Source organism: Thunnus albacares, chromosome 22 (genome assembly GCF_914725855.1).
Source record: "Thunnus albacares chromosome 22, fThuAlb1.1, whole genome shotgun sequence".
NCBI lineage: Eukaryota > Metazoa > Chordata > Actinopteri > Scombriformes > Scombridae > Thunnus > Thunnus albacares.
This window is the reverse complement of record NC_058127.1, coordinates 7,458,019-7,483,328: the sequence shown is the minus strand read 5'-3', so window position 1 is coordinate 7,483,328 and position 25,310 is coordinate 7,458,019. Positions and strand designations below refer to the sequence as shown.

At 37.6% G+C, this 25,310-nt stretch overlaps 2 protein-coding genes across 7 annotated transcripts in view; one reads left to right on the top strand and one right to left on the bottom strand.

Annotated features, from left to right (window-relative positions):
• phka1a (phosphorylase kinase, alpha 1a (muscle)) overlaps positions 1 to 2,379 on the bottom strand; it is a 33,948-nt gene extending 31,569 nt beyond the window's left edge. For 5 of the 6 annotated variants that reach the window (XM_044340609.1, XM_044340608.1, XM_044340610.1 and 2 more), the window contains exon 1: positions 2,120 to 2,378. In XM_044340609.1, coding sequence (XP_044196544.1) covers positions 2,120 to 2,197 — 78 coding nt within the window. In that variant the 5' untranslated portion in view covers positions 2,198 to 2,378. Of the gene's footprint in view, positions 1 to 2,119 lie in introns of all 6 variants that reach the window. The other variant, XM_044340607.1, reaches the window with a different exon arrangement.
• Positions 2,380 to 6,266: 3,887 nt separating this feature from the next.
• Positions 6,267 to 25,310, top strand: part of hdac8 (histone deacetylase 8) — a 33,852-nt gene continuing 14,808 nt past the window's right edge. Inside the window, exons 1-9 of the mRNA XM_044341503.1 lie at positions 6,267 to 6,719; positions 6,832 to 6,884; positions 10,018 to 10,148; positions 11,529 to 11,670; positions 12,099 to 12,211; positions 12,385 to 12,462; positions 12,564 to 12,672; positions 13,985 to 14,157; positions 15,497 to 15,591. Of these exons, the coding sequence (XP_044197438.1) occupies positions 6,606 to 6,719; positions 6,832 to 6,884; positions 10,018 to 10,148; positions 11,529 to 11,670; positions 12,099 to 12,211; positions 12,385 to 12,462; positions 12,564 to 12,672; positions 13,985 to 14,157; positions 15,497 to 15,591 (1,008 nt within the window). The 5' untranslated portion in view covers positions 6,267 to 6,605. The remainder of the gene's footprint in view (positions 6,720 to 6,831; positions 6,885 to 10,017; positions 10,149 to 11,528; positions 11,671 to 12,098; positions 12,212 to 12,384; positions 12,463 to 12,563; positions 12,673 to 13,984; positions 14,158 to 15,496; positions 15,592 to 25,310) is intronic.

The window sequence follows — 25,310 nt, the reverse complement described above, 5'->3', positions numbered from 1 at the left end:
ATTGTCTTATATTATTCACAAAAAGTACAACTAATATTGTAAAAATACACGTAAGGAGCATAAATGTGCATGAATTTAGCAGAGTTAATGGAGAAGCGACTGGATAGGTCTGCACTTTCTAGAACATGTCTGCTTCCATAATTCATCTGCAGTGTTTTGTAGTTTCTATAAAACTGCAGAGGAAGAAGTGAGATCCCAAACCTTTGGTCTGTCAGTGTCAGTTATACGCTGGAGAGTGTGTGTGTCTGTGTGAGTGTGTGTGTCCATGTCACAAGTGTCAGTTATATGCAGAGGGATGCCAACGTGAAACTGTAGTGGGGCAAATTAAACTGTGGCAAAGTTTAATGGGAAACCCTGTGTGACTTGAATTTGGATTTTATCTACCTAGGTGGGCCACCCAAGTAGAGCCTGTGTATGAGAAACGCTAACTATTATCGATGTCTGTGGAGCTGCTACTATTTTGACAATTGATTAATCCTTAAAGTCATTTTATTTAGCAAAAATGCTGACATATGATGGTTTCAGGTTCTCAGATCTGATACTTTTCCACATCTTATTGTATATGTTTGAGTTTTGATATGACAAATAAGACATTTGATGATTCTAGGAAATTGTGACAGGCGTTTTTCAAAGTTTTTTGACATTTTATAGACCACAACAATGAATCAAAAAAATAATCGGAAGGTTAATCGTTGATGAAAATGATTGTTAGTTGCTTGCAGCTCTAGATGTCTGCATTTTCTGACTACTGTTACAACCTGCAGTGGATCAAAAACTGGAAAGAAGAAACTCCTCAGCTTCCATCTGAATCCAGTTTAGTCTTTTAAACTGGTCATCATGCAGAAATCTATGTCAGGTCACGTGGGAAAAAGTTTTTAGAAGGGCTTGGGAAATTGGCATTTTGACAGTAAAGCATATGTACTTCGACCAAAATCTGAATTTTCACAATACATATGGAACACTAATGTGAAGCTACAGAATGATATAAAAACCTCAAAAACTTACTTTAAGTAAAAGTACAAATACAGCAATGTAAAAAATACTCAGTTACAAGTAAAAATCCTGTACTTTAGTAAACGTATGCAAGTATTAGCATGAAAATGTGCTTAAAGTATTAAAATAATAGTACTCATTTTGTCCCTCAGACTGACATTATATATACTGTTATATATGTTGTAGCTGCTGGAGGTGGAGCTAGTTTGAACTACTTCATGTACAGTTAGCTAACTTAGTTTAGTCTAGTGGTCCCCAACCTAGGGGTTGGGCCCCTCCAAAGGGTCACCAGATAAATCTGAGGGGTTGTGAGATGATTAATGAGAGAGGAAAGAAGAAAAAACAAAGTTCTGATACACAAATCTGTTTTCAGTTTTTAGACTTTCTCTAATCTTTTGATTTTTAGTGAAATATTGGATCATTTGAACATTTATTGAAATGAAAGCATGTGAGAAGTTTAGAGGGAAAAATCACTATTTGGTGGAGCTGTTAACAACTCATAGACATCTGAAATGTGACCCTGACTACACACTGCTTTTTGTAAGATGTCAAAAGCCAAAAAGGTTGGAAACCACTGGTTTAATTTTTAACAAAATGTTGTATTTTAAAAGCTTTTACTATTATCCATTGTGTCAAATCTTCATCTAGAAAGTAACTAAAGCTGTCAGATAAATGTAGTGGAGTAGAAAATACAATATTTCCCTCTGAAATGTAGTGGAGTGGAAGAAGAAAGTAGGAAATACAAAAAAAGGAAATACTCAAAGTACCTCAAAATCGTACTTAAGTACAGTTCTTGAGTTAATGTACTTAGTCACTTTCCATCACTGGGATTCATTGCATTAAATGAAGACACACACTTACACACACACACGCAATGAGAGTCTGTAATTACATGTGTATGCGTGTTATTTGAAAGAGAGCTGATGCCTTGTGCAACAACAATATTCTTCACCTCATTTACTGCTGCATGCATGACACATTTTGGTTTTCCCACTGGACTAATGTTAGCAAACCTGCCTGCAGACATGCAAACAGCGACTGTTTCCGTTGACAAACTGCCTTTTTTAAACTGTTAAGTTAATTAAACAGGTGTGAAGATACCAAAAGGTCACATTTAAACACTCACTTGGTGCCGCAGGATAGTTTGCTGCACTATCCGGGCATAGTTGTCCAATTTAACGCCGGAGTTGCTCCTGCTTCTCATGGTGACGAGTCAACGGTTCAATTCAAGTATTCAAGGACACAAACTAACTAAATCCTCGACTGTAATGTCATTTTTCGGTGTTCTTTTTCGAAAGTCCGGCAGGCCGAAAGAAGAAACACAGCTTTCACAGAGAACCAGGAAAGCTGCTGCCTAGCTGTCAACAGCGGCAAGCAACGAAAGTCCAGCAAGTGTAACTTGAAGCTGCGGTACGCGATAATTTTTTTCCTAGGATGGCGAAGTCGTGGCCCGCCCCCTTCTACTTGTGATTGGCTTACCTGCCCTAACTCTAACCAATCTCATTCGTCATGCCTAAACCTAACCAATCCAACCAACGAAGGCGATGAGTACTAGCCAATCATAGGCAGAGGTGGGTGGGGCATGAGTTCGCCATCCTAGGAAAAATATCGGCGGTAAGATAGTTACAGGAGGCCGGCTCAAACCGGATATTAGGAGAGCTTGCCTTCAAATTAAAAGAACATCAGACAAGAAGCATAAGTCTCCTGGTAATTTACTTTTCTAGGAATACAGAAACTAGAGTGTAGTTTACTCATTTATTTACTGGTTTATTAGGGCCTGAGCCCCAAAGGGATGAAGACCCTATTGTATTTCATGTGTTAGTTTCTTTCTTTCTTCTTTATTATTCCGCCACTTCAACCCTTAATTTGACCCCCTAAACATGCTCAAAAACTCACCAAATATTTGTCTCATCAAGATCTACAAATCATATGCAGACACCCCTGACCTAAATCCAACAGGAGGTCCACAATATGCCCATCAAAGTACGACTTTGCGCCAATTTTGGACCCCCAAGAAACACTATCTCCTCCTAGGGCGTTAATGGTATCAACTTCAAACTTGAATACATGGGGGTTTAATGGAGCTCATTGAGTGAGGGTGACAGTTTAGTGATAAAGTGCTACAGAAAAATAAAAATCAAATCAAATCAAAACTAAAATTTGTAGCTTTGTACTGAAGTTTTTCCTTTATTAAAGCCTGAGCACTTAGCGGTTCGCTCACACTCTCCCTTCAAATATATGAGTATTTTTCTGTGTCCAGCTGCAGTTACTTATTGTCTCTACACACCTGACAGTACGCATTTCAAACAAACTTTGACCAGGTCATGTGCATTAAAAGTCTTTCCTTTTCTAAAAATAGACGATGGAAATTAGGAAGTGAATTTCTTTTACACACAAACTCATCAAAAGTTTTCAATTTATTTATTGAAATCAAAGTGAAAGGGCCCAAAACTTGCATAATTTTGATGACACAAGGGTGAGCAAGACAGACATGTCTCACCCTGCAGAAAATTGTCATCCTCACACCGTTGAGATTTGATGTTTCACCATGACAGAGGAAATTGCTATAACTTTATTGTACATGCTCCAGTCTGCACTAAACTTCACATGTTTGTAAAGTCAGATCTGTCAGCCCAGGTCTGGAGATATCTACGTGCCCGTGACAGAAGCCCTTGGACTGCACCGCGCCCCGACATGCGCAAGGGTGCGAGGGCCCGTTCAATGCTGCTTGCAGCTTTAATTTATAACTTAAATTACACATCATGAGTTTTTAAAGGTGCAATATACGACATTCAGCCCCGCCAGATGTCAGTGAACAGCTATTTGCCATGTAAAGATATTGTGGAGTAATGACGAACTGAGCAGAGAATGAAGTCACACTCCTTCTGTCTGTATTGTTTTCTGAGCTTTTCTGTTCTTATTTTGGAAGCCGGTCCAGCTGTATGTGCATGTTAGAGCATGTGTAGTCCCTCACTGTCCTCCCCATGTGCGTTTTCAACATGGCAGCCGGGTCACAAACATTCCCACATTACAGCTTAACAGTCTGCAGCGGCTCAGTGCGTCTCCATAATACACGCTGCGTTTACTTTGAAAATCTCTGGGTTAGTTCCACTGCCTTTGTTTCTTTCTTTTTTTTAACATAGTTTTATCTCCAAAGTGTGTAAAAGAAGTTATGAATTATGTTCATTATTTAGGCTTTTTGTTTATTTATTTAGTATAGCTCTCCTTAAATTGAGCTGTGGCCAACACGCTTCAAAACGCGTAATTTTTACTTTGAATGCGAGCTGTCTCTGTTTCTTGACTTCCTATTTCAATTTTCTTTGTACAAGTTGGATAATGGAACAAGTGGACACTTAAGCGTGCTCAATTGAACTGAATTGAAATCTGGAAATACCCCGAAAAATTGTGTTTTTCATTATACAACGTGAATAACTGCAAATTAATTATACTTCATTGACCATACAACTATATAACACATTTTACCCAAAACATTTTACCCAAAACAATTTATACCCAGCAGAGTAGGCCGAGAAATTTAAGAAATCAGCTGTAGGACCAACATGTAGAAATATATCCATTTACTGCATGTAATTTCTATAAACATATTTTTAAACTTTACTCTCACTGAAGTATTTGATTCATCTAGAGTGCCTACTGTGGCAATAAATATTTTACTTTGAAATTTATAACCGGACATGCTATTCTTTGTTATTAATAACTTGATAGTAGTTTAACCTACTGTATGAAGTTTGCACAGTATAGCAGAATCATCAGTTAAGGATGAAAGTAATACATCTAAATTGCATTGTTAATACATATATAAAAAATAGCGAAAGGCTTTTAAAATGGCATGAAACGATCAGAAATACTTCAACAAATGCTGTTAAATACAACCAGGAAGCAAACTTAGGCAAAAAAAAAACCCATTAAAAATCATCCGGACACCATCATTTAAAGCGTATTTGCTGTTTTATCACAACAACATCAAGTGTTGTGGTTAAGTATTCAAGGTGGGTAGTGACTGAAAACATTCTAATAGTATTTTATACTATTTCTATATTGTGTCTCTTTCTGTGGTGAGCAGAAAGTAAGATGTTTTCGGCGCCCTCTAGCGAAATCAGGTTTCCCCTAAAATCTAAAAGTAAAAATACTGTTGTCTAAAAATACTCCATTACAAGTAAAAGCCCTGAATTCAAAAGGTTATTTAAGTACAGAAATCAGAAAAATGTACTTCAAGTATCAAAAGTAAAAGTACTCATTATGCAGACTTGCTTCTTATAGAGTGTTATATTATTATAGTATATTATATTGCTAACAAATACATTTAAGAGCTTTTTAATGCTGTAGTTCATCAATGTGGAGCCAATTTAGATACTTTGGGTAGATTAATAGTAATACTACTGTATTATAATATAAGTGTGTGATGTTTTATATAACAATAATAATAATAATAATAATAATAAGGAGGAGGAGGAGGAGACAAAGAACGAGGAGGAGAGGAAGAATACCCTTAATTTATATAGTACATTTCACAGAAAGTGCATGACAAATAAAAAAGAAAGAGAAGAAAAGAGCGGACAATTTAAACAACAGTTAGAATATTAAAGTAATATTTTACATAAAATCTTAATCTGAAAAATAAGTAAAAAGTACAATATTTATAATATAAGTACAAAGTAGCATAAAATGGAAATACTCAAGTAAAGTACAAGTACCTTAAATTTGTACTTAGGCTGAGTACAGTACTTGAGTAAATGTACTTAGTAACATTTCATCACTGCCCTTGTTTAGGTGTTTCAGGAGTCCTTGTTCATCATGTGTGCTCTTGACAAAATCTAAAGTTTTGGGGGCAATTTCCGTCTTAGTTCATTTTAATTTTGAAAATAAATTAGCTCATATTAAGCAGGTAAAAAATTCAGTAAAAGAAATAACCACACATATAAATAAATAACATACAAATAAAAGAAATAAGCTCATGTAAGGCATATAGAATGCCAGTGAAAGAACAAACCATGGACATAAAACAGATAAAAGTGTAAAATATATAAGTGCATATAAAAATGATGACACTAAATAAAATCACAATTAAAGTCATAATGACAATAAAATTAAATAAAAAAACATGCACCATAAAATAACAACATAAAAAAGGGAATCACGAAAGAAAAGCTTATTGGGCTTTATTAAAGAGAAAGAAGAAAAGACTACAAGAAATCCCAGAATGCTTCCTGCGTCGAACGTGTCCCTCTTTTAAAAATGTCCGCGTGAGGAACGTTGCGTGACCGTTATATAGCTGCATTTTGCCTTAACTGTTGTCAAAATCATCGATGTTCCCTCGTGTTAAACCAGATTAAATACAACAAAAGCAAGTTTTTAAAATATTTTTATCAAGTTTTCCTCTTAACTTAGGTGTAAAAAAACAAACAAACAAACAAACAGCCGTTGGTCGTTTAAAAAAAAAAAACAGCCGTTGGCCGACTTCACCGGAGGGACTGTTGACGGTGTAACACCAGACTTGAGAAGAAGAAGGAGCCGATCATCTTTTCTCTTCAGTGTAAATTTGTTTTTTAGCTACAGTCTCCGTTAAATCATCTACATTTTATCCAACGTAAATGAGTTGCAGAGGAGACAGTGATGATGACAGCTGCAGTAAACGGAGAGTCGCGTACGTTTTTAGCCCGGAGTACATCGACACCTGCGACTCTTTATCCAAAGTACCAAATCGGGTGAGTTGGATTGAATGAGGAGCATTTATTTACCGGCTTTGTTTGCTGTAACATACTTCATTGTTTAGACTACATTTCAATCAGTGATTTTGTATTTTTACTACATTTCCAGGCGAGTATGGTCCACTCACTGATAGAGGCGTATGGACTGCTCAAACATATGAGGTAAGTTTAGTGTTATTAAGCTAATGTTAGTTTCTTCCATTAAAGAATAGGCTCACAGTTTTTCAAGTATGTTTTGAAACAACAGTCAGGCGACCAAAAGAACAGTGAAAGAGCTTTTCCTCGCTGTAAACATTCCTCCTCTTCATACTGGCTATTAAAAGATCCCCTTTAAATGTGCTTTCAATGTAAGTGATGGAGGCTAAAATCCACATTTTGTGCAAAAATGCATTTAAAAGTTGATGTGAAGCTTATATGAGGCTTCAGCAGTCTGAGTTAGTCGTATCAAGTGGATATCTGCCACATTTATGGTCTTTTTAGCATCAAATTCCCTCTTTGTGTTTCCCTGTTGAGCTACGGTGGAAGAATAGTAACAAAATGAGGGACTTTGGCACTAAATAGACTAACATTGAAAGATATCTACTTGGTTTGACTCATTTGGACGACTGAAGCTTCATATTAGCTTCAAACAAACTTTTAAATACATTTTTGCACAGAAGGAGGAGTGTAGATTTTGTCCCCCATTGTTTACATTGTAAGTGCATTATGAAGGGATCTTCTAATGGTCAGTATGAACAGGAGGAATGATTATGGCAAGAAAAACCTATTTCAATGTTCAATTGTGCACCTGACTGTTGTTTTAGGGCAGGCTTGAAAAATTGTGAACCTGTCCTTTAAAATATATTTTATGGAACAGTAGTTTACCTCCTACTTTTTCAAATAAGAATGTATGCAGACATAAATCACTTTCAGTCACATATAACCACATACTGTGCATGTATTCCACTGGACAAAGCTAAACTTAGCTTCACTATATTGAACTGTACAGTATACAAGTTGTCGAGAAAATGATTAATTGTTATTTATCTAAATTTAAGACCAGAAAGGGTATTAATTACAGATTCCCTCTGACTCTTGAATATGGTTTTATATTCAGATTATTTAAATATGTTGTCTAGTTTGTTTTATTGAGGAAATGTATTATATCAGGATAAAAACCCTTGAGATGCATCATCGTTTTTTTTTTTCAAGGGGGCATCACAAACAAACACTCACAAAACAAATGGAAAACAGAACAATACAAAACACAATAATACATAACTCAACATTAAAAAGACAAACAAACAAACGATAAAAGAAACAAAAAAAGAACAAACAAAACCAAAGAAGAGTTACAACCTTAGGCTAGACACTCAATCAAAAGAAAAATGATCAATCTATGAAGTAACTGTCAGTAAGAGTATTACTGAAAACAGGACATTTGTTTTAAGATAGAAAACACATTTTAAATAATCCAAATGATGACAGAAAGCGGACATTTACAGATAAATTATTCCAAGCAGAAGGAGCCCGAAACATCAAAGACTTTTATTTTTGCCAACTTCATGAGAGTAATTTGAAGTAAAAGGAACAGAAAATTGTTTTAATCAATACAAATAGTGAAAATAGATAGTTGGCATATTGAATAGTGTCTTGAAATCTACAGTATTTTGTATATTGCACAGCATTTGTTATATCTAGCGTATTGTATAAGAAGAATATAGAGGTTTTTACTTTTTACTCTGCAGTGTTATATAGGCCTGTGTTTTGATATCCAGTTGGTTGTATTTTATATGTTCCTACTCTGCAGGTTTTTAAAGCCACTTGAGGACAAATAAAGTTAGTTTGAAGTGACTGAATTGGCTTTGAAGGAAGAATTTTATTTGTTCTACATCTTTTACTTACAGTGTAAAATATTCATCTTTTTTTCTGCCTCAATCCAAGTGTCATTTTTGTCTTGATTTAATTCAGTGTTCAGGTAAAGCATTTGCTTTTGATATTGTTAAACAGACATTTATGTTTATTTAAAACGCCTGCCAGTTTTCCATCCCTGATATTGCAACGCAGCATTTGGTTCGGATTATTTATTTTATATGAGCACAGCAGTTTGTGGTAGGTTGCTGTTTACTGCTGGCTTTGTGTGCACTTAGTTGTCTCTGATTTTTTTAAAAAGAGGTGTCCCATTAACCAGCTGCAGATGTTACATTCACATATTTATTTGGCAGCACAGTGAAAAAAACAGTGATGTTACTCTGCTACTGCCTATGCAGCAGTACTTGTGTAAGCAGCTTGTCTTGTACCATTACTGACAAATACACTGATAAAAGAGATCAGAGTAGCAGAGAGGAGCTACACTGAAAAGCTGAAAAACAGGTTTTCAGCTAATCCTGCATCAGCGTGGAGAAGCTCTGCAGGACATCACCAACTACAGGAAACCCCCCTCCTACACTGCAGAGAACCTCCAACTAGCCAAAGACCTGAATGTGTTTTACTGCAAGTTTCACGCCCCTCACCTGTTCCAACTACCTCCTGGCTGCCCACCAGCACTGGCGGCTTGTGAAAAGGATGTGTGGCAGCTCTTTAACAGACAGATCAGGACGACACCAGGCCCAAACGGCAGGTCACCCACCTGTCTGAAAGTCCCGGTCCCCAAGAAAACCCTCCATCACCGATCTGAACAACTACAGCCCTGACGTCTGTAGTCATGAAGTCCTTGGAGAGGTCAGAGGATGATGCAGTCATCATGGGACTGCGCTCAAAAAGGCTCTGCAGAGGACACGTACTATGTCTGCGCCAGCTCAGGAAATACAACCTGCCTCAGGAGCTGCTGATCCACTTTTACACCGCAGTCGCTCAGTCTGTTCTCCGCACATCCATCACAGTCTGGTCTGGATCGGCTACCAAACAGAGACAGGAACAAACTACAATGGACAGTCTGCAGAAAAGATTATCTATGCATACCTGCACACCTCCAGGCGCCACAGAACACTGTGCACCAAAAACACCAGACACAGGAACACTTTCTTCCCCCTTAAATCACTGTGTGACACTATAATACCCACAAAACCTACAAATTATATTTATTTATTTTAGTCTAAAATACAAAAATGTGCATAATATTTATCTCAGCACTCTTTACTTCTTTGCACTATTTGTATCCCGTTTACAGTTAACAGAAACCATTTCACCTGTATAAAGTCATTCATTGTGTTTGTTTCTGAAGTACATTATGAACCACTAAACCGGAGTCAAATTCCTTATACGTGTAAACATACTTGGCCAATAAAGATGATTCTGATTGTTTTTTTTTCTCCAGCATGGTGAAACCTCGTGCTGCTACCATAGAGGAAATGGCCAAGTTCCACACAGACTCTTACCTGGAGCATCTTCACAAGATCAGCCAGGACGGAGACAACGACGACCCTCAGTCAGTCGACTACGGCCTGGGTGAGAAACACCGGGAATCACAACCCCCCCCCCCCCCCCGGCCAAAATAAGTGAATTCTACCTCTCTGTGATGCTATTTCATGTGCCTGAATATCATATAATGGATCAGGTTTGCATGTTTTTTACTTTCAGTTTCACAGTTGTGAGAACAAACAAGTGGCTCATTCAGATTTTATAGTTTCTAAACCTTCTTATTTAATATAGAGGGATTTAAATAGACAATAAGGCAGGGAAGACTTTAGGAATCACATGCAGTACGTATTTATTGACACCAGGTGGAGGTATAACACCAAATACAAACGTTACACAGACTGAACAGTGTATCTTTAAGGTTTTTAATCCACCTAAATGTAATTTTACCCCTTTTTAAGAGGAGGCAGATTGCTTTCTCATTGCTCTGAGTTTAAAAATAATGTCAACACAATGACTTTGCCATCACATCATCAGTTTAGTTTGGCCAAGATAGCAACACAATCCGAACTTGACCCCATGAGGGAGGGATGCTGTTAGAAAGATCCCTCCATGGTTTGTTGTTTCTGGATGTCCAGTCGGCTCTTAGCTCAAACTTTCTCCATACTTTGAATTTTCTAACTTTAGACTCATCCGCAAGTTCGCCCCCTTTTTTCTTGTTTTTATTTCCTATCTGTCTCCCCTCGCCTTTCTTTCCCCCGCCCTCCTCCGCCCGTTTCGCTCTTCTTTATGTCCTCAACTCATCCCTCTGTCGCTTCCTCCTTTTGTCTTCTCCACACCTCTCTCTCTGTCTCTCTGGTCCATCCTTCCTTTCTTGTTGCAAAAGCAAAGTGCTCCACCTTTTTCCTGGATACAGACCTTTTTTTTCTCTCTGTCACTTCTGTCCTTTGTCTCTTTAATTTATCTTTTGCCACATTCTATTGTTTGCCATCTATCACTCATTTCTGTCCACCCTTCCTTCTCTCTCATGTCGTGTCTTTTGTTTCAGTTCTCTGACTCTCCTTTTTTTTTTTCCAGTTTTTTTGTTTCCCTTTTTCATTCTTCCATTTCTGCTTTTTCCATTTCATCCCTTTTATTGTATTTTCTGCTTATCTCTCCCCACAGCCCATCAGGGATTTTGTCCCTTTTTTTTTGCAAGGGCATTGAGGTCAAAGAAGTGAAGCCAGCATGAAAAAATATCAAGTTTTCAGACTGTTGCAGTGCAGTTTTTTGGCAGTTGAACACTAAAATGTAGAAATAACCACTCACAGATACTACCATTGAGTGTATTTATTGGATTATTATACATCTCAGTGCTGAACTTTTCACTTTTTAGACAAAATAAGCTATTTTAAGGCAGCGTTGTGGGCTTTGGCCTTTTTATAAGGTTTTTTTTTTTTTAAATGATTATTTTTCCATGTCTTCTTCCAGGTTATGACTGTCCGGTGGTGGAGGGGATATTTGACTACGCAGCAGCAGTAGGAGGCGCTACACTGACAGGAGCCCAGTGCCTGCTTGACAAGACGTGTGAAGTGGCCATCAACTGGGCAGGAGGGTGGCACCACGCCAAGAAGTAAGTCAACGTTTCACACAGATGAAAGCAGCATAGTCAAACACGTATAACAACTAAGTTCCTAGTGATGTTATCCATTCTGCTTTAATACTAATATTGTATTTTAATATATGAAAGTAGACAAGATGCTGGAATACAGTTTGAGTTTAGTTGTGATGAGCTGAAACACTCTTGTTGTACTTGTGTCGTCATACTTTTAAGTTAAATCCACCACTGTCTCCATTGTATTTCATCACCAAGTCCAGTTTATGCAACTATAACTTGATAAATGGAGGTTCTGGGGTGTAAAGTTAATCATTTTTAAGTTATCTATAATCATGAGGAGCTACATAAACTCTTTAAGGTAATCTGTCAGTTGCACCGAGTCACCTGATGAGGGCGCTGTTGGTAAAGAATCATTTTTATTTCTCTCTCTCTCTCTCCTCTAGGGACGAGGCGTCAGGTTTCTGTTACGTGAACGACGCTGTGTTGGGAATCCTCAAACTGAGGGAGAAATATGAGAGAGTCCTGTACGTGGACGTCGACCTGCATCACGGAGACGGTACACAAATAAACAATAAAAGTATCAAAATTGTAGTGAGTTCAGAGGGCAGTCTGGCTCGTAGACAGAGAATATTTGAAATAAGCTTCTGTTTTGATGAAGATATCTCTTAAACTAGTGTGAAATTTAGTGTTTGCTTTCTTCTGTAGTGATCCATTATGATTTTCCTGCAGGTGTTGAAGACGCCTTCAGCTTCACCTCCAAAGTCATGACAGTCTCTCTCCACAAGTTTTCTCCTGGATTCTTCCCAGGTCGGTCCCTGCAGATGTTTAAGACAAAATATGTTGTGATATGATCACATATATTACATATATTACGGTAGAGTTTAAGATAAGTGTGTGTGTGTGTATAGGTACGGGTGACCTGACAGACACTGGGCTGGGTAAAGGTCGCTGGTACGCCATCAACGTACCGCTGGAGGATGGAATCAAGGATGACAGATACTACCAAGTTTTTACCAGGTAAACACACACACACACACAGAAGTATTAGGAAACCCCTGTACAACTCAGAGGCAAGTCTTTTAAAAAATTTTTTCCTCACCGATCCCTGAGGAGAAATCCAATTTTCCCTTCCCCTCTCCCGACCACATCCCCTCCGCAGAGGTCAAAGGTCAGGTTCAGCTACAGAGCAGCAGCCTTGGAGCTAGTGGAGTTTCAGCATCTTTCTCAAGGATTCTTCGACAGGGGGATTCCTTCAAACAATGGAGTCTTGAACTTTAACTTCTGTAGCTGAAGGATTTTTCTCCCAGACTGAAAAATGCACACGTGTTGCTTCAACAAGTGCAAATCACAACAGCTCGAAATCTCAGTGTCAGTGTCTGTCAGAAAACCCCCCAAAATACACACCGCAGGTTTATCAGGTTTTCTGAAATTAAGTTATAATTTATGATGATTTTGAAGGTGAATATCTTTGCTGCCATCTTATTAGTTACTGAAGCCAGAAAATCTACATATGAGAAAAGGATAATAAGCATGTGTAGAGCATGAAAACAGTCAATCAATCACCTCAGCGGAGTGTAATTGGTTGAGACACCTGTCAATCAAGCACTTAAACCAATAACCTCCTGTTTCATACTAAACAACAATTTCCTAAATCAGCACTAAGAAAAACCTTAGGAAAAGTGAAATAGACTGTAGAAAAACAAATAAACAAATAATTGATGTAATTTTAAAAGTAAGTTGTGAGTTTTCTCAACTAGCGGCTATTACAGGTTGATTTATTGATCCAAAATCAAACAATATCCCATAATTTACTTCTAGCTGGACTGATACAAGAAACACTTTTGAGTTGTGATTTAAAGTTGTGATTGGTGGAACTCATGACAGACTAGTGTTCCGTCACTTGTGATTGGCTGAGCCGACTACAGCCAGTGTTCCGTGACTTCTGATTGGTGGAACTGACTATAGACCAGTCTATGTAGAACAGAAAGCACAGCTGGTCAGATTTTATAAAACATGCAATTAGAGCTAAATTGACTAATTAGTGCAACTATTTGATAATCATTTAATTATTTTAGCAAATAAAAAGGCCAAACATCTGGATTTAATGTAAGGATTTGATGCTTTTATGTGTCATATATGATAGTAAATTAAATATCTTTTGTTTCTGGGCTGTTGGTCCCTGAGAAATTCTGATTCACTACTTCCAGACATGTTCTAGTCAGTTAATGATAAATAACTGATAGCGGCATAAGCGAACGTAAATGCAAAGCAAACATTCTGACGTCATCGGGGGGGGATGACATGCTTCCTGCTCTCTCTGGTTTTGCAGTGTGATGCAGGAAGTACGGGCACAGTTCAACCCGGAGGCGGTGGTGATGCAGCTGGGTGCCGACACCATGGCGGGCGACCCCATGTGCTCCTTTAACATGACCCCGGTGGGGGTCGGCAAGTGTCTGCAGTATGTCCTGCAGTGGCAGCTACCTACGCTGCTGCTGGGAGGAGGTGTGTATGCTCTGTTTGTGTGTGTGTGTGTGTGTGTTTATTATTCTGTGCTGATGCTGTGTGCCTACATACATGTGTGTTCATGTGTTAGTGTGTGTGTGTGTGCTTTAAATACATCCAATGAGAGGTAGATAATGTAGCATATGCTTTGTGTGTGTGTTTGCTTTAAATCTCAGTGATTCACTCACTTGTGCACAATTTCACACACACACACACAGATCCATCATCCACACACACTCACACACACTCACATCGTGCTCTGTTCCAGACCCCTCAGCCCTTGGCCAGATGATAGCTACTAATTATACGACACAATGAAGCCATTTTACTCAACTACAATCCCACCTCTCTTCCTTTCTCTCCCTCCCTCTCTGTCCTACATACTTTCTCTCCGTTATATCCCCCCCCCTTTTTTTTTTTATGTCATTCTCTTGATTCTACTCAAGTCCATCCTCTTCACCCTTCACTCGATCTCTTTTCTATTAGTCTTTTTTTTTTTATGAGAGAACATTGGTAACTTTTCTGGCTTTATATTTTGTTTTCTTCCAGTTGGTTGTGATGAGTCATTGAGTTTTACTACGTCTACACCTTTTTTCATGTTTTCTCCCCTTGTTTACTGCCCGTCTCTGTACTATCGACTGTCTAATAAACAAAAAAATACCAAAAAACCTTTAAAAAAAAACACAGCTGAGCCCAATAAACTGTATTTATTTTTTATTATATCATACTTTGTGATCATAAAATTGTGATTTGATTGATTTACTGATTGGCTCGGTTAACAAGGCCATCAATCAAATCACTTTTTTTATACTTTTTCCGTTGACTGACAACGGAAATAGGAAAACGAAAAGTCAATAGGAGCAAATAAATTGTAACTTAGCTGTATTAAGTTATTAAGGAGAGCCGGAGAGGATAGAACGGAGGATTATCCAGCTGAGTTTGGCAGTGTAACCATGTTTTTTTATTGTGTTTTTGGAGTTGTAATTATGGGAGATTGTCATGAAAAACAACTGAAAATGCGAGTGAGTTTTTAGACATACAGTAAACAGTGTTTTCAGATTCAGCCAGCCTTCTTTGAACGTTTTCTCAATCCCTTATTTCAGCTGTTTAACCTTTCTTTTCAGCTCTCACATCTGTGACTATCACTCATTAAATTGAAATAAAACATTATCAGACAGATTTAAAACTTTTTAGTGAAGGACTTCATAACATTCGGGGTAGTTGGCTTTGCTCAGATACACTTCAGCAGGTTTGGATTTCAGGAACCATTAACATCTTGACATATACGTAGGATGTAACCACAAAATAATGGACCGTGTCTCCCCTTCTCTCTCACCAGGAGGTTATAACCTGGCGAATACGGCTCGTTGCTGGACCTACCTGACGGCAGCAGTGCTGGGAAAGACTCTTTCCTCTGAGATACCAGACCACGAGGTATGACAACACACATATAGCCACAGTCACACACTTTTTACATATTCCCACATGAACACAAACGCGCTCATTCATTGTGCTGGCACACAGAATCACAGACACACACACACACACACACACACACACATAAAAAACACAAACACACCCCCTTGTGTTCGCTGCCTGCTGAGTCACTCCATCTAATCAAAGATGGCTGCCCGCTTCTCAATAAAGGGGTTTGTCTCCAGGTGAGTGTGTGTGTGTGTGTGTGTGTGTGTGTGAGAGAGAGAGAGGTAGTAGTGTTGACAATTCCCTTCTGTCTGCCTCATTAACACAGGCTCAGGAATAAGCTGAATTTTTATACACCATACAGGAGTAATTAATTATCAAAGAAGAGAGAAAATTGGTTCCATACTGACTCCACTCTAAAGAAGCAATCCTTGAGTCATTTATTACTCCACATTTTTCGGTGTCAAGTTAATTTTGTTGCTGTTACTAATCAGTGAAATAATTGGGTTTTTAGCGTTTGTTTGGAATTAACTTTCTGTTGCATGAGAGCGTTTCTGCTCTCAGCCACCGAGTTCAAATCTGATCTTAAAGCTTTCATGAACTCAGCGTCGGTCGAGTCACCGCTTTGTTATATCAGTCAGAGTGTTAGTGTCGGACAGTATGGACTAAATTAATACTGATGTAATTATAATTAAAAATTGGCCAGCTTATTTTGTGAGCTTTGGACTGTATATCACTTATTCTTAAGCTAACTGAACATGCTCATCACGTCACCTGAATACGTAACTTTGGTCACATGATAACAGGTGGTCGTATATGACCAACTGAGCAGCAATATGTTTATCACAGATTAAGTTTTCAAATCTAAATTGGTAAAAATTTGAAGGAATTTATCCATTCCACTAAATCAAATGACTTTTTGAAAGATACATAAGCAGAGCAAAATCTTACAGTTTTTAAAAACTTGTGTAATATTCTTTAGAGCTGTAACAATTAGCTGATCAACATAAAATTAATCGCCAACTATTTTGATGATCGATTAATTGTTTTCTCGTTCCAGCTTCTCAAATGTGAATATTTTCTGGTTTCTTAAGTCTTCTATGATAGTAAAGTGATTATCTTTATGTTATGGACTGTTGGTTGGGACTAAATGAGAGATTTGAGGTTGCACTTTGGGCTTTTGGAAGCAATGATCGACAGTTTATAAACCAAACAAATAATTGATAAGTTGAGAAAATAATTGACAGATTGTTAGTTGCAGCCTTAATATTCTCGTGTTTAAGATCTCACATTATGGCAGTTTTTTGATAGAAAGAAACTTATCATCCATTTTGACATGAGAGCTGAGAACCTTGTTTCTCAGTATGAGAACTATGTTATACATTTATATAGAGAGACGCAAAGCAATAATAAGTAATTATTGCCAAGTCCAAGATAAAGATTAACACAGACATTAATCTGTGGCACTGATTTGGTACTTATACATCCATTGTTTTATTATGAGACTAAGAGAAAACTCATTATTGTAGACATCATACTGTATAAACACCGTAAAATCACTCACCTGGCTGAGATAAGGCCGCACACGAGCTGCAGCACAACTTGATTAAAAGATCTGGATTAATCATCACATCTGAATTACTGTCACATGTCTACAGTGTAGTCTGGTTACTGTCAGCGTTTTGTGTATGAACTATGAAATCCAAATTTATGATACAGCTAAATATCATCATCATGAAAGAGTCGCTCCATTTTCTTTCTATGGTTTTATGATGTAAGACATTTCCTTTAGGTCACCACACACACACACACACACTTCTGGACATTAACCTGATTATCAAACACAACATGTAATCCTCCGGTTATTGTAAAAATCAGGTCACCGTGAACCATGTAAACACTTAACTGGAACATAATCTGGTTATTCCCAGTAATCAGATAAACATACCTATGTGGAGTTGTGAGAGATTTCAGATTTAACTTGGCGAGGAAAGAAAAAGTCCCCCCGTAATTTATGTTTGTAAAAGCAAAGACGTGTGACTACTCATGCTCATCTTCTCATTATACTAACTGATAAATCAAATAGACCCGACCGCTTTCCAAATAGAAATCAGTCGACCCATCTGCTTTTATACACACACACACACACACACACACACACACACACACACACAATGAGTCTCTTTCTCCAGCAACTGATTTTTGGACCTTGTCTTGGTCAAATGTAATGAATAGCTGTGAGTGCCCGAGTGTGTGTGTGTGTGTGTGTGTGTGTGTGTGTGTGTGTGTGTGTGTGTGTGTGTGTGTGTGTGTGTGTGTGTGTGTGTGTGTGTGTGTGTGTGTGTTCTGACTGTGATGAAGGTACCTCTTGTTTCTCCTTGCCAGTGTCCTATGGCCCTAAATAGCCTTTGACCTCATTAAGAAGCACTCACTGAAAACAAAGCAACTATCAGTGCGGGCAGCTGCCACTGATGATGAAGACGAGGAGACATACACACACACACACAGACACACACACACACACACACACACGCTTTTTGTCCAACTTCAGAAATTAAAAATGCAAGAAAACATCTAACTGGCTTTTCCTGACTCCAATATTGGCTTCCAATTTAGTAAGTACTGTAATTTTATTTTAAAAGTATCTGCTTCTAAAGTGGGAGCACTATACAACTCCATAGCAGTGTGTGTGTGTGTGTGTGTGTGTGTGTGTGTGTGTGTGTGTGTGTGTGTGTGTAGGACTCTGTCTGTGCCCGTTGTGCTCGATAAGAGGGGCATTTATCCATGATGACCAAGCAAAGCTGAAGTTCCAGCGACAGAGGGAACAAAAACTACCTTTGTGCCCCTCTTAGTGTGTGTGTGTGTGTGTGTGTGTGTGTGTCCACCCCTCTGCTGTACTGTAGACAAAACCACATGAATACACACATTTATTACAGACAGATAACGCCTGTTTTATAACATTATTGTATTTCAATGGTATGAAAAATCACCATTAAAATGGGTGGAACAGCTTGTAAATTATCAGTATAGGAAGTCGCACCAAGTTAAGTGTTTTGATTTATAGGAAAAGACTCGAGTAGAGCTAAAATAAATTTATTTTCACGATTCAAATGTGTCCTCAACTGACGAATGTCTGTCAAAATGAGATAATAAACAGTCATCATCATCTTTCAACTATTGCTAGAGACTTAAAACAATCTTAGTTTGTTTTATCAGCTCAAATCGTGGTAATATCAATCCAAACAAATTTGTGTTGGTTTGATTTTGTTTGAAATATTTTCTTAAAAGTGTTTATTTATCATGAAATCAATCTTATCTGGGATTTTTTTTCAGAACTCAAGAGGGTGAATGTTCAGTTTTTGGCATGTACAAACCCTGGACTAACTGATTAAAAACACAAACATCAGTCAGAGTTGGCCAGTCACATCAACAATAGTGCTGTAACATTCACTGATTACCAGACAAAATATTACACTGCAGATAACCCACACAATGGCCCTGCTTCTGTCACACTTATTATACTCCAATATCTTATAAAAACACAAGTAAAAGTGTCTTTTGTAGTTCAAACCAGGAATCAAGCCGCCAGGTCAAAAGTCATTAACCCTCTCCATTGACTTGTATTGTCTGTTAGCGGTTAGCTTATCCTGATTGACCCCTCATTGTGTGATGGCGGCGGAGCAAAATCTGCGTGTGACTCGCAGGGCAACAATATGGGGCCTGCTAAGAATAGCCACAGAGGTCAAAGGTCAGTTAGTGACTTTGATTAGACTGGCATGGGGATTGTCCTTATAACCTACTTTGTGTTTTAAAGAAAATACCATTCGTCTAACTTTTCCAACGACATTTATTTGTATGATTTTTTATAACTTTGACCCTGGAATCTTGGAAATTAAACTTTTTGTGTTGACTCTCTCAAATGTCCAAAACACTTTTGAGGAGACTGTCGTCCTACCTGAAGTGTAATTGTATGACATCGATAAACAAGAGATCTGTTCGATACCGCGACACTACTTAAAATACTATTTGCATCTGAAACTTTTCTGTGAGTGAACCATGCAGTGGCATAACTTAACTTTTTCCGATGTTGTAAACCTTAATCTCTGGTGATTGTGAAAGCATTAAAAATAATAACTATTTGTGGCCATGACTGCTGTCTACAACATCTTAGACCATTGTTCATTAAGATTTTACAGAGACTAGAAGCTTTACTTGATTAACACCTCCTGTCAGCCAGATGGCCCATTTAAATATATTATGCCAACTTAAACAACAAACAAACATTTGTTTTACTTTTCTAACAGATTTAAAGGTCTAATTCCACATGCTAGATAAATACAAATAAACTTGATAATGTAATGAACTTTTCATAAATGTATTCACCCAATGGCATCTGTTAATCCAGTGAAACATAAAAATGTAATATTTCAAATATCTCTGATCTTCAAGCTATCACTAGAACCTATCTACCCACTTTGCTCTTTTTAAGTAGAGAAACTTACATAAATAGGAATTTAACTCTAATAAAGATTCAGAATATTAGCCACAGTTAGCATGCTAATAAGCTGAGATGATAAACATTACATGCTGAATGTTGGCGTATTCGTATGTCAACTGGTCATTTGTTAATTAGCTCATTTATAAATGTAACATTCTAAATTTCAGCATGTTGAAATGTGATCTACACTCATGTTAACAAGCTAACATTGTAAAAATCGTACTCTAAACATCAGCATGTTAAAATGCTAACTGTTCACATGTCAATGAGCTAATCGTTACATTCTAAATGTTAGCATGTTAAAATGTGAACCATACCCATGTTAACAAGCTAACTGATCACATGTTAACAAGCTAACATTGTAAAATTCATACTCTAAACATTAGCATGTTAAAATGCTAACTGTTCACGTCAATGAGCTAAATGTTACATTCTTAATGTTAGCATGTTAAAATGTGAACCATACCCATGTTAACAAGCTAACTGATCACATATTAACAAGCTAACATTGTAAAATTCATATTCTAAACATTAGCATGTTAAAATGCTAACTGTTCACGTCAATGAGCTAAATGTTACATTCTTAATGTTAGCATGTTAAAATGTGAACCATACCCATGTTAACAAGCTAACTGATCACATGTTAACAAGCTAACATTGTAAAATTCATATTCTAAACATTAGCATGTTAAAATAACAAGCTAACTGATCACATGCTTTCCCAGATTCTGATCATTGTTATTTTTGATGATTTGCAGAGATTCATCATTTTCCTTCCTTTTTTGCATCTTGTCATTGTCTACTTAGAATTGGTGAATATTTCTGTACTCTACACTTCAATGGAAGGAACTGAAACCAGTGTAGATGATAGACAGTTGTTTTCCATGCAGCTGTGATGTTTATAGAGAAGTAATTGGTAAACAGTTTGAGCGGTCCATCTGCCCTTCTTCAATAATTCAACCTGCACCACCCCAAACCCCTCCTCTCCTCTAATTCTGTTTTCGGCTGTTTCCCAGCAGCTGAGTTCCTCCCAGCCGTGCTGCTCCGATTAAAAACAAACTACATATCCAAACTTCCTGCGGCTGCCCTGCTGCCTCAGCGGGCCAACACACACACCATGTACTCACAATGTTGCTGGTGTGAATCCAGCTCATATCCTTTGTCACACACTGTACCTTCCCCTCACTCTGTCGCTCTTCTTTTTCCTGTCTCCACTACGTGCCCTTAATGCACATATATGCTAAAAATACTCTCAAGCGGAAACTGGCACCTGGATTTGCTTGTTCGCATTTTAGCCGTTTAGCTGACGGTCACATCCAACGAGATGTCAGGGTTACACTTTGAATCTGCTTCCAAGTTGGGAAAATAACCTGGATTTGTTTGGCAAAGCTCAAAATTGTTGAAAGCTTAACCGAAATAGATCTTGTAAAGGATTTTAAAGGGGTGGGGGTGGGTTGGACACTGGATTTGGATTTGATTAGATGCTATTTACCTCGAAGAACAATCCATTTCAACATGCTAAAAGACTTAAATTCTTAAAATATGCCTCTGTGAAGATGTGTGTCATTGTCTTTGTAGCGAAGAACAGCTTTGTAGGTAACCACAGCTCGCCAACGATAACATCCCCTCCATCATATCTCATCTACGGTTAAAAAAACAATGAGGAGCAGTGAAGGATATCTGCTAGCATCGATGCTAACTAAGACTTAGCAAAAGCATTATTTAATTTCTATATGATGGATGGAAAAAAAACACTTAAACCAGAGAAAGCAACTGTAAAGCCTCTACATTTATGACCCCAGAATGGCCATTTAAGAGAAGTTAATTTAGATTTTTGTTTACTTTTTAACATTTAAGCGTTTTCTTATTTATTGGACAACACATAGCAGAAAGGGACACGGTTTTGACATGTGACTGAGGCCAATTTTAAGGTTTCAAAAGGCCTTAAGTCCCTGGTAATGTCTACTTCCTTACATGTTGTGTATTTTCATTAGTTAGTTGCATAGCTACCACCAGAACTTCAACGTAATGAGATAATCTTGCCAACGCTTGTCATAAACATGGAGCTAGTTTGGGACCTCCGTCACCTCTGAGGTTATACAAACGGTGGTGATTAAAGAACTGCTCGTTGATAGTCTGACTGATTGCATACTTCAGTGTCTGCTAGTGCAAACAATTATCTGCCTCGTTCAATAGCTGGCTTTAATTTGCAACAGAAGTTTAAAAAAAAAAAACCCAATGTGTGTCTGTCACAGACTCGCACAGGAAGGGAGGACATTTCTGGTCCCAGATTGGCAGCAGGGAAGCGTCCCGCCTCTTTACTTCCTACTTCCTCTTTTCCTGTCTGCAGCCACTTCCTGTCCTGCCCCTCGCTGCCGTCAGCGATGTGTCGGCTCCCAGAGTCACAGGCTCAATCACCGGAAACGTCACCGGGGAAGAGTGTGTATGTGTTACGACGTAGGGAAATTTGTCTGTTTACAAAAAAAAATGACATACAAAAATGTGCAGTACAGAAGCTTTTTTTTTTTTTTATTCATACATTACGCTGATTCACTTCCTTGTATTTCTTATTGAGCTTTGTGAATTGAATTTATACAGCTGTTGATAATATGATGGGGAAAGTGGTCGGTGGATGTTGGGATTCACCAGCTATGAGCTGAAAGAGTTAGTTTCCTGTCCTGTTTCCCTTTAGAAAGTCACGTCTCTGTTGCCGTCGTCTTTTAAACGTCTGTTTGTGTTTCAGGTTCAAGGGCAGACTTCATCCTAGAAGAATGCATCATTATTTTTTTGTTATCTTCATTTTTTATTATCCTATAAGGCGAGGTGTTTTCATAAACCCACTTGAACTTTTTTTTTTTAAAACCAATTCAATCATTTCACTTCTTTCCTCTTTCTCCATTAACAGCTATAACAGAGTTCACCTACAGAAGTAAACGTTCATAGCAGACGGATTGAATAGAAACTAATTTTAACTTTTCTAGCAGCGTTTCACACAAATGCTTTCACAACATGAAGTTTATGTTTACTATACAATTACTTTGACACACTTTTTTTTGTAAATATGTATATTTTTGGGGGGAATTTAAAGCTTTTATGAGATAATGATAGTTGAGAGATGACAGGCAACAATATGCTGTCGATATCAAACCATGGACGGTGCGGTTATGTAGCATTCTCCTTTACCAGTTGGCTACCAAGTTCACACATTTTAATGCATTTTAAATTACAAGGTGGATTACATCACTTCCTATTGTTTAAAAAAATATCAAATTAATGTTTCCTGAGGGTTGGGTGTTGATAACCTGAACTGGAACAAGTTCCAAATTTAAAAAAAAACAGAGAATTTGTTAAGAACTGTGCTGTTTGATTTTAAAATCCTTTAAAAGCAACTTTTAAATGATGATATTTGAACATATGTGTTATGTTAACACTTGTTTGGTTTTTATAGTATGGCAGATGGGAGTGAGCCTTCAAAAGTGTAGCAGAGCTTCACACACAAGCTGTAACACTCCAGCAAAACCTTCAAATATTATCTTGTATATAACACTTACTTTTTTTAAGTGTGCTTCAGTTCCAGTTTGACGGTAGACTCTTTTAGATCGAGCAGACGTTTTCTTTGCATGAGATGCAGCAGGATTGTACCCTTTTCTGTTTTCAGCGTTGCGTTCTTACAAATCAGTTTATGGCAGAAAATTGGCTCAAGACACATGAAAGTCTCCATGTTTTATGATACAAATACCAACATGGCACAACAGCACATGTGCACCTGCTCATTTGGGCTTGAATCTAAAACGAAACTCCTAGGTTTCCTTTTCAGGTTTATGTTCTAAAAACATATAAATACTGATTCTTGGGCACCATGCCTTAAAGTGAAATTTGAAAAGAAGAATATAATAAATGGATTGATGGAGAGGGAGGGAGGGTGAGAGTCCAGATGCAGTCCAGAGAGGAGACGTGTACGTGCGTGATGTGACTGTGATTCGGGCATCGGCACCGTATTTCTTTCCTGGTTGAAAACATTTATTAGATAGCAGCTTGATAGCAGACAGAGTCATTTGTTTTCCCCGAGACGTTTTCCCCCTCCGCTGTGCTGCTCGGCATCCTTCATAGGTGGAGATCCTGCTGATGGCTGTAAAAACAAACACGCTCAGGCACACACACACACACATACACACACACACACACACACTCTGCAGCTGATACGTGCACGCAAACACACACTCAAAGCTTCTTACAGTAACATATTCTAGCCTTTAACTCAAATACAAGCTAACGAGCACCTGTCAAGTATGAATGGACATACAATATATTATAAATACTATTCCAACTACTGTTATTACTCCACAAATACTGCAGCTACTACAGTTATGACTGTATTACTGCTATTACAATTACTATTTGTCACTACTTCTATTAATATTGCTATTACTACTGCTGCTACAACGTCTGTCATTACTACAGTATCACTACAACTATTACAACCATTTCTACCTTTGCTACAACTATTACTGTATTATAATACTTACTGATATATACTAATAATATAAAACTACCACTACAGCTACTATAACAACATCTATTACTACAACTACTCTTAAGTATTACCATACAACTACTATTGCAGCTCAACTACTGCTTTAACTAGTACTGATGCAACTTCTGCTGTTACTTTATGGAAAGAGTAAAGCACAATAGAGTTGCATTAAAAAAACAACAAAGCTTTATTGTCAAGGAGCTAGAAAAACACAGTAACTAAACTAAGGCTGCAAGTAATGATTATTTATTACTGATTAATCTGCAGATTTATTGTTTCGAGTAATGGTTTAGTCAATGAAATGCTAAAAAATAGTGAAAAAACAGCATTCACAGTTTCTCAGAGCCCAAATTAATGTCTTCAGTTTGCTTGTTTTGATTGACTGAACAGTCCAAAGATATTAAGACATTTGATTTATTGTCATATAATGAAGAAAAACAGACAATCCTCACATTTTTGCTTAAAAAAACGGCTGAAACGATTAACCAATTATCAAAACATTCGCAGATTAATTTCCTTTTGATCGACTAATCAACTAACCACCGCAGCTCTAAACTAACCATCATGTTTAATACATCTACTGCACACACACAGGGCGTCTTTGATTATTATCTATCATCCATAATTATTTATACTGTTAACAGTGATAAAATGTTCCTTCTGCTGTTTCGAAACATAAACCACAGAACAAGACGTCTG